The sequence below is a fragment of the Mus pahari genome, chromosome 2, assembly GCF_900095145.1.
Source record: "Mus pahari chromosome 2, PAHARI_EIJ_v1.1, whole genome shotgun sequence".
NCBI classification, from domain to species: domain Eukaryota; kingdom Metazoa; phylum Chordata; class Mammalia; order Rodentia; family Muridae; genus Mus; species Mus pahari.
This window is the reverse complement of record NC_034591.1, coordinates 113,895,942-113,905,801: the sequence shown is the minus strand read 5'-3', so window position 1 is coordinate 113,905,801 and position 9,860 is coordinate 113,895,942. Positions and strand designations below refer to the sequence as shown.

At 44.1% G+C, this 9,860-nt stretch overlaps 1 protein-coding gene across 1 annotated transcript in view; it reads left to right on the top strand.

The window, feature by feature from the left end:
* Positions 1–9,011, top strand: part of Eogt (EGF domain specific O-linked N-acetylglucosamine transferase) — a 34,806-nt gene extending 25,795 nt beyond the window's left edge. Inside the window, exons 14-17 of the mRNA XM_021191239.2 lie at positions 2,695–2,756; positions 5,062–5,181; positions 6,243–6,345; positions 6,827–9,011. Of these exons, the coding sequence (XP_021046898.2) occupies positions 2,695–2,756; positions 5,062–5,181; positions 6,243–6,345; positions 6,827–6,973 (432 nt within the window). The 3' untranslated portion in view covers positions 6,974–9,011. The remainder of the gene's footprint in view (positions 1–2,694; positions 2,757–5,061; positions 5,182–6,242; positions 6,346–6,826) is intronic.
* The last annotated feature ends 849 nt before the right edge of the window (positions 9,012–9,860 follow it).

Below are 9,860 nucleotides of genomic sequence, written 5' to 3'. Positions count from 1 at the left end.
CTCTGTGTGTGTGTGTGTGTGTGTGTGTGTGTCTATGTGTGTGTATGTTTTATATTGCAGTAGAAGATTTTTGTTTAAAGCTATTAGTTTCTAGAGATACATAATAGACTGAGCCTACTGAAAACTGGCTTTTAGCTTCTCCAAACTCCCAACCAATCCAGATCTGCTCTACTGTACATGTTCACCTACATCAGCTCTAATATGGGCAAAACCGAAGCCAAACAAAACTGCGAGTCTTGTCTGGACTGCAGCAGGAGGGTAAAAGTTCTCCCCCCAGGCAGACTAGTAAGAGCACGCAAGCACGCCTTCTGAGAGATGACTGGTGTTTCTTGGCTTTTCCGTAGCATCTGGCAACACACACAACACAAGGGGCTCCGTCCGTTTGAGTGAGTGAATGTCTCAGAAACTGCTCCTGGGCATTCAATTCATTTCAGCAGCACAGAATCATACATTGCATCCAGCTTCATACTGGGCAGGTAGTCCTGGGAGCCTCGACGGTGAGACTGTTCTTCACTATTAGCCCACTCACAGAGAGATGCAAGAGGAGGTGAAGTGTGCCTATGAACCCAGGCTCTCAGGAAAGGGCAGGCCAGGGAATAGCCTCGAACTAGGGGGAAGAAAGTTCAGGGAAAGGCCCAGTGCCAGCGCCTGCTTTGGTGTAGGCCTCATACCTTCAGAATCCATGAACAGACGGTACAAACACTACCCCTAATGGCAAGCCCAAGAGCATGCTGCCTGTCCTTTAAGGCAGGATATGGGTTCCAAAGGGTATGCACAACAATGGCAATGGTACTTTGACTACATTTTGACCAGTGAACAGAAAATAAGACTCAGGTGTATATATAGCCCTGGCTCACCTTAAACTCATTATGCAGGCCTAGCTGGTCTAGAACTCCCAATCCTACTGCCTCAGCCTCAGGAGTACGACCTGGCCCCTAGGAGGTCTGGTTAAATGATAGTTACTACAAACTTAGCCTGGTACAAGGTTTGCTGAGACACTGCCATGTGGCTAGACATTAGATAAAGGCCACATTCTGGGACCTGCGGGCACGTGTGATTTCTCTGATGGGAGGCTACCTTATTAAATGAAGAAGGGTCATGCTACCTAATTAGTTCTCTCTTAGGGGGAAACGTGACCGTAGAGACACTTCAATCTTGTGACGGCCCATGTGTTGTCCAGTTGTGCATACATGCGTGTATATACTAGGGCCAGCAATTTGATTGCATTCAGGGATTCAGATGCACTGCTTAAGGTTAGAGATGGTGTGTGTGGTCAGAAGTGCAGGGTGTGGTTCTCTCCCTTCCTCTCTCCATCTCTCTCTTTCTTTGCCAGAGATTGAACCAAGCCTAGATCATGGCATTTCGTAGCCACTGACGCTGCTGTTGTTGTGTAGGGTTGCCTGGTAGAAATGCAAGCCGTCAGTGGCGGGGGCTCTCAGAATCTCAGTGCTGCTTTGACATCTTGCTGTTCCTGCTCTCTTACTTTCTGCCTGCCAGAATCAGAGCCAAAGTGATTTTAGAAATTACAGGGAAGTAGACTTTCTTTTCTGCCAAAACTTTAATATTTTCAAAGGATGGTCCCCAACGTCCTAGGGGTTTCTTTGAAATGAGACAATGGGTGGAAAGAGCCATGTCAGCATGGCGTCAGGAACATTGTGTCCCCTCGTCCTCGAAGCACCGGGTGCTCTGAAATGATAAGAAATAGGGTGAGGAAGTCAAGAGATTCGGTCGGTCAGCATTTGAATTTAAATGAGGTCCAAAATGATAGACATAAACGATATGTAATGCATGCAAATTTTTATCTGCAAAAAAATGAAGAAACGTTAGGAGTTGGGGAGATGGCTCAGTGGGTAAGGGGGCTTGCTGTGAAAGCAAGAGGATCTACGTTCAAGTCTCCAGCACTAACTTAGAAACCAGACATGGCTGCATGTGTGTATAACCCCAGTATTGGGGACCAGCAACATGCAGATCCTAGGAGTCCACTGGCCAGTCTACCCAAAACAGTGAGCTTCAGGGCAAGTGAGAGAGCCTGTCTCAGAATATTAAAAGAAGGGACTAGAAAAATGGCTCAGTAACAAAGTACCTACTGTGCAGGCGTGAGGACCTGAGTCTGGATCCCCAGAACCCATGTCCAAAGCCAAGGGTGGTGGCCTTCTCCACCATGGGGCCCGGGAGGTGAGGCGGACAGCAGAATGAATCTCCAAAGCTCACTGACCTACCAGTCTCAGTGAACTGGAGCTTCTGGTCCAGTGAGAGGCTTTGTCCCAGAAAGTACAGATTAAGAGCCATGGAGGAAAGATGCCTGGTATTGACCTTGGGCTTCCAAATATATGTACACCTGCAAGCACATGTTCACACAGCCATACTCATATGTACAACACACACACACTATACACATACATACACACATACCTACTCACCACAAAAAAACCCCAACGAAATGTAAAGTGATAGAGGAAGACTTCTGATGTTCTCTGGCTTCTGTATGCATGAACACTGGTAACTTGCATGTGCGTGAACGCGCGCGCGCGCACGCGCACACACACACACACACACACACGCATACACACACAAAGCAGATGTGGCTGGCTCCAGGACAAATTTTAAGTAAAACAATAAACTTTAGGATTCCTAAAAGAAAGCAGAAAAGAAGGAAGAGTCATTCTGCATGGTCTTCTTTTTTTTTTTTTCCAGCTGGCAAATGCACTGAAAACAGTATCCATATTTGAAGTCCGGGTGGTTGATTACAAGTACAGGTAAGCCGGGGCCCAGGTAGGCGCTCTCATCTCTAGACTGAACCACTCACTGGTGGGTAGTGGGCATACTGACCCTTGTAGACCAAGAAGTGACACTCAGACAGTCATTAAACAAAATAGGGGTGACAGAGGCCTCAAGTTCAGGGGGGCAGCTGAGCTTTCTGAGGTCTCCTGTTCTGGTACAATCTAATTGTTCTGGAGAAGTAATGAATCCAGATTTTTGTTTGAAATTTCTGAATTTTTAAAAGTTTACTGCTAGTATTAAATTTTAATATGCATAAACACACACACATATTCTCATATACAAGTATATACATATATATATACACATATATACATATATAGGCACACACATATATATACATATATATATATATACACACACACACATATATATACACATACATATATATGCCTATGGAAAAAATATACCTACACATACACACATATAGATAGATAGATATAGATTAGATATAGATATAGATATAGATGGCTTAATTTACCCTATAGCTAATGAGTTTCAGCTTTGAATTTAATAATGAAATTTGGATTTAAAAAAGAAAAAAACTTACAAAGTATTTACATTTCTTTTTAAATTCTGGTGGAACCAAAAGGCTTGGAAAGAGAGCATGCTGCCAGGCAGTGGTGTGCACACCTTCAATCCCAGCATCCGGGAGGCAAATATCTGGGGGTTCAAGCTCGGCCTGACCTACAGAGTGAGGTCCAGGGTAGTACAGGTAAAACCTGTCTCTGAAAAGAAAACAATAAAGGAAAGAAAGAATACGCCTCTCACGGATGGATAGTCCTGTTGGTTTGAGGGCAGTCACACTGCAGTGGCTCTGTGTAGCAGTAGATGCACCACGTAGAAAATGTTTCTCACTATAAGGAGGAGCAGAGGGGCTGGAGAGATGGGCAGTGGTTAAGAGCACATGCTGCTCTTGCAGAGCACCCAGGCTTGGTTCCCAGCATCCACATGGTGGTAAAGCAGCTGTTTGTTACACTTCCAAAGGCTCCCATGCCCTTTTCTGACCTCTGGGGGCACCAAACACATGTATGGTACACAGACACACATGCAGGCCAAACATGAACATCAAATAAAATGAATAAATCTAATTCTAAAATTTCACAAAGAAAGCGCCCACAAAATAACACAAAGAAAAAGTGAAATTTTCTCTCTATCCTTCATCCACCTATGATCCAATTTATGACTGTTGATAGTTTTTTCCTATATTATACATACCGCACACACATGCACATACACACATGCATGCACACACATACACACATGTGCATGTACACATACATGCACACACATACATGCACACATACATACACATGCACACACACATGCACGCACACATGCATGCATACACACATATACACATGCACACACACAGATGCATGCATGCACACATACATACATGCACACACATGCACACACACGCATGCACACACATGCATGCACACAAATGCATGTATGCATATACACACATGCATGTATGCACACACACATACATGCACACACATATACACTCATTCATGCATTCACACACACATGCACACATGCATGCACTGCAGAGGGGTACCTGCCACAGATACACTTCCTGCATTTATGTAAGCTTGGACCTGCTGCTACTCACTCATCAGTCCCCAGTTCATAATGGGATGAATCCATAAGTAGACCACTGGGCTTCATGGCTGGGATCCTGGTATGGTGGGCAGTGCCTCGTGTGCTGAGGTTGGAGAAATGCGGAGCTGTCAGACAGTCACTGCATGGTAGGGTCTGCTGTTATACTCCACCAGCTTCACCTTACATAGGCAGCCATGTTCTGAGGATGCAAAGTTCCTCTGTTTTACATGGAACGCTGTGCTATGGAGGCTTCTTTCATTGGCACAGGAGGAAGTAGTTTTCCGCTTGGAATGTCCTACCATCTTGCGAGCATTTGCTCATTTCCCTTTTCCAGGAAGAGGGGAGAGCGGGGCCTGCCGCTAGGAGCTTTGCCCTGCAGTGTTATCTGCCTGTATTTGAATGGCACCTTTTATTTGGATTATACCTATTTTTGTAATTGTGTTGATATCATGTATCATGATTTTCTTATTATATATCCCCTTGAAAAACAGAAATAATAGTTTGTGCTTCGAGAGCTTGTTACGTTATCAGGGAAGGAATTACTAAATACTATAGTGTCTTGAAGATGTCACGGCAGTGCAGATGTGGAGTGTGACAAGTGTCTAATTACTGTCTCTGTGGACCATGGACTAACTCCCTTCGTCCCACCTTTCTTGTGTTGTCCTCGTATTGCAGAGAACTCGGGTTTTTAGATCAGCTCAGGATCACGCACAACACGGACATATTTATTGGCATGCACGGAGCTGGCCTTACCCACCTACTTTTCCTTCCGGACTGGGCTGCCGTGTTCGAGCTGTGAGTATGGGTGGCAGCTTTCCATGGAGAGATGAGGAGCCAGGAGCTGAGCTAAGAGGTTCAGCCTGGGCATTAGAAAGCCTAATATACTACTGTCAAGCTACATCATGGTGGTATCTGGCAAGAAAAGCAACCTCGAGCTAAAAGGTCTGAGGTCTGCCAGTCAGCCCCCCTTAGGAAGCAGAGGATCCCTCCCTCCCTCCTCACAGCCTCAATGCAGGATGTGATTGTGTGGTTTCCCAACTCAGAGTTCACCCCTGCCTCTCAACCGTGAGCACCTCCCTCCCTGCCTTCAGTGTAATTCCTATGCTGAAGGAGAGCAGGGTGGTGCTGGCAGGAATAGCAAAGACCCTATCTGTCTCCAAAGGATTGCTTCCCCAGCATGTCTGAGGCAGAGATGGTGAAGGGGGATGAATCCATAAGGAGACTAGCCAAGGAAGGGTTGTTACAGACTTCCAATATATGGCAAAACATTTTCAAGCTGTTTGTGAGGTGGGAGGTAATTGTGAAGTCTGTCTTAATTCATTTGTCCTAGAGAGGGGAGCATGGAAGAAAGGAGAAAGGGGGTGGAGTGTGAATGAGATATGGCAGCCCAACAAACGTGGGGTGGGATGTCTGCTTGTTTCCTTAAGCAGCTGCTTAACCTTTAATGTATTATTACCTCCCTGTATACGGAGAGGTAACATATACTTTCCATGTATGTAAAGATAATATCTTACAAGACAGTCTCCAATTCACAGGCAGTAGGACCTATTGAATAAGGTGCCCACTCCTCAGTCTTACTCTGACTCTTTAAAAAAATCAAGGCAAGGTATTGAGGGTATTAATTTAAAATCGTTTTTGCGCTGTACTTGAACCCAGGGCCTTTTGCATGTCAGCCCAGCATCACTGCAGTGCGCCCTAAGAATGTGCGAAAAATTCTTTTCTCTCCTGTTCGTTATTTACAAAACCTTTAGTAAGACCACATTTGGGAAGTGGATGTTCCCCCCCTAGAATGTTACGCACTAGGGAACCTCCTGGTCAAAGGCCTCACGTCGTGTGTGACACCCTTGTGTCCTTAGGTACAACTGTGAAGATGAGCGCTGCTACTTAGACCTGGCCAGGCTCAGAGGCATTCACTACATCACCTGGCGGAAGCCCAGCAAAGTGTTTCCTCAGGATAAGGTAACATTCTGCCAAATGGTTTGGAGTCCAGTTATTAAAATGCAAGCCATCGCTGAGCCTCTGTTCATCTCTGGAATACCAAGGTGTATTTTTTATTTGCAAATTAGAGAAAAATCTCAATGTTGTTAAAGCAGCTTATATCAGTTTACATACAGCAGCCATCATCAAACAGTAGCTCTAATGGTACAGATCTAGCCCACCAATTGTTTTTGTAAATAAAGTTTTATTGGGTACCGCCACATTTGCCTGCATATTGTCTGGGCTTGCTTATGCATCTCCTTGGCAGGGCATCTACGACTGAGAGCAGATGGTTGGCAGAGCTGAAACTATCATTGGGAGCTCTGTGGAAAAAGCTTGCCAGCCCATGTTGTACGGCATAAGTTGAAACAGTTGCTTTAGCCAAAGGAAAATGATTTTATGTCTATAGAAAAAGACACACCCTTCGGTGACCCCGGGATTTTGTTCTGGTTTGTTTCCGCAGGGGCACCATCCCACTCTGGGAGAACACCCGAAGTTTACCAACTACTCTTTTGATGTAGAAGAATTCATGTACCTTGTCCTTCAGGCTGCAGAACATGTACTGCAGCACCCACAGTGGCCATTTAAGAAGAAGCACGATGAGCTATAGAAGTGTTGAGGTTGTTTACAAGAGTGTTGGAACACTCTCACAGCCATAGACTCACAACCAGAGGAACAGAACAACCCGTCATATCCTACTGTAAGATGAAACATGACGTTTTACTTCTGACTATAGCTCAGGCTGGCCTTGAACTAGTGATCCTCTTGCCTGAGCCAACTGAGTGCTCACCTTACAGGTGTGCCCCACCATGCCTGTCTACAGAATTACTTTTTGTATATGAAAGCACACCCCCAGGAGACTCTTAAGTCTTCCAGGAGACTCTTAAGTCTTCCACGTGTTTATTGTGTCTTTGCTATTTATCAAAGGTATTTTTGCACTGAAAAAGGTTACTTTTATAGTTCAAAGGTAGACCGATGCCCATTGGTGTGGCAGAGCTCTCCTGTGGGGATACCAAAGTTGTCAACATCGGTGGCTTCAGACTCGATATGTGTGTTTGTTAACTGTAATGTGATGATTCCAGAGTGTCACGGCTTGTTGTTCATCTATTTGGAAACTCAGAACTGTTGTTATTTGCCATTGTATGTTCATAAATATGGTTGTAGGATCTGGGCACATGGCTTAGTATAGAATGCTGGCCTTGCATGCATGGGCTTCTGGGTTTAATCCCTAGCAACACACACACACACACACACACACACACACACACACACACACGTCTAAGTCTGTGATTCTCAGGACCAAGCTATAGGAGTACATTATAGACCAGTTATTAGTCAACTCCAGATTCCATGCATCTAGAGCCTGACAAAGATCATGCTGTTGTATTTATTAATTTTGCTTCTATATCTCATTTCAATCATGTTCCTCCCAATTGTAATGGCAATGTTGATAAGAACCCGTCAGAACATTCTGTAGTACCATCTCCACTGACGCTTCAGCCACGAAGAACATTCATGCTGACTTGGCATGAAGTCTTAGTTTCCATCAGGCCAGTGTTTGTGAGCACACACAGCTAGCTGTGTGTATCTACCTCTGGCAGGATGAAAGTAACCCAGTCTTTGTAAAACACTGCCAAGAAGCCACACGAAGAGAAGACACGTGCCCTATTTATTTGTTTTTGTTTTTTAAAGCAAGACCTTTAAAAACACGGTAGACCCATGAATTATCCAATCAAAACAAAAACCCCGAGAAAGTGGCCCTGAGCAAACAGGATGCCTCGCCGAGGGCTTCCCCTGGACTGACTTGATTTCTTACTGTTCAGCACACAGCTCAACAGTCAGAGACCATGGGTTTGTTCTATTGTACAGTGGGACACTTGCATCTTATTAACATTTGAGGCGTCTCATTTAGAAGCTACTTTTAATTTTTTTTTTACAATGCACTTAGCAAATCGCAGCCAAGGACTTCATTTTCTAAATTTTAGAGAGGCGACCTACAAAATAAAATATTGGTAACTAACAGCTCCTCAGAGGTTTGCTCTCTTTTCCTTTCAGGACCTGTTGAAAGACTTGTAGACTTTATTTATTAAAATACTTTACAAGGAAATAATGACCCTCTATAGGCAGGACTTCTCTTTGGGTCATAAAATTGTTCGGAAAAAATTGTAACATTAGGAATTGTTAAATGACAGGTTTGCTGCGGTTGTAGGTGCAGATTACTAGGTAGGCAGGGGAAGCAGGGGGTGTTCCCCAGGAAGGGGAGTGGAAGGATCATGTTGCCCTGGACATGGAGGACAAACATCTGAAGACTGTGTCTGGAAAACCATCCTTTTACCTCATTTCAAGCTACACAGGGACCTATGCGTTCACAGACTACCGAGGATTCCAGAAACTGAGAACACTTTCATACTGAAACTATATTTGAATATTTTGCAATTAGAATATACTTTATATAAAGACAGTCATTTAAAATTTTAATTAATGGGATTAACTTTTTATCAGACTTTTTTGGGGGGAGCAGAAGATCTGCAAATTGTTATAAAATCTAAAATGTAGATATGGCCCTTTTTTATTAAGTCTGTAAGGAGATGCATTTCGTTGTACATTTTGGGTGTAGCTTTGGAATAAAGTTTTCTATATTTCATTTAAATACCTGAACATCTTCAGGATTTTCTGTGTTTGAATGTCACATTCCTGCTTTAAAAATAATCTGGTGGCTTGCACATAATTAAAAAAATAATTAGCTCACTGATGAAGGATTCGGTGTAATCAAAAATTATACCTCACATTTATTTAGCAGTTGTATTATCTGATGCTTCCACAAATGTGGCCCTGTACAAACTTCACCAAAATAATAGGATAATGGCTTCTGCTTTCAAGAGAAAGTCAGGGGCTGGAGAGTTAGCTCAGTGGTTAAAGCACAGGATGCTCTTCCAGAGGACTTAGAGCAGCACCCACAGAGCAGCTCACAACTATCTGTGTAATTCCAGTTCCAGGGGATCCAATGTCCTCACACAGACTTACATACAAGCAAAACACTAATGCACATACAACAAAAATAAAACATTAGAAGCGTGGTGGTGGTGGTGGTGGTGGTGGTGGTGGTGGTGGTGAATGCCTTTAATCCCAACCAACACTCAGGATGCAGAAGCAGGAAACTCACTGTGAGTTTGAGTCCAGCCTGGTCTACAGAGTGAGTTCCAGAACTGCCAAGGCTAAAGTCAATGAGACACTAATAAGTGATGCCCTGAAGGTTCCAGGCCTTGTAATCCAACACTGCTTCTTTGATTGCTCCTGCAGTCAATGCGGAGCCAACTGCTGCTGTGGACCAGTTACTCTCAGCGGCCTCTGGGAAGACAGCTTAGTTTCAGGGAACTTAGGTTTTGGTAGTGAAGATGGGCACTGAGCAACATTGCTATGGGAAAGCATGGTGCTCCGGACCCTGGTACTGTCATGGAGAAAGCCAGAGTAAGGAAGGGGTGTTGGATCTAGATGTA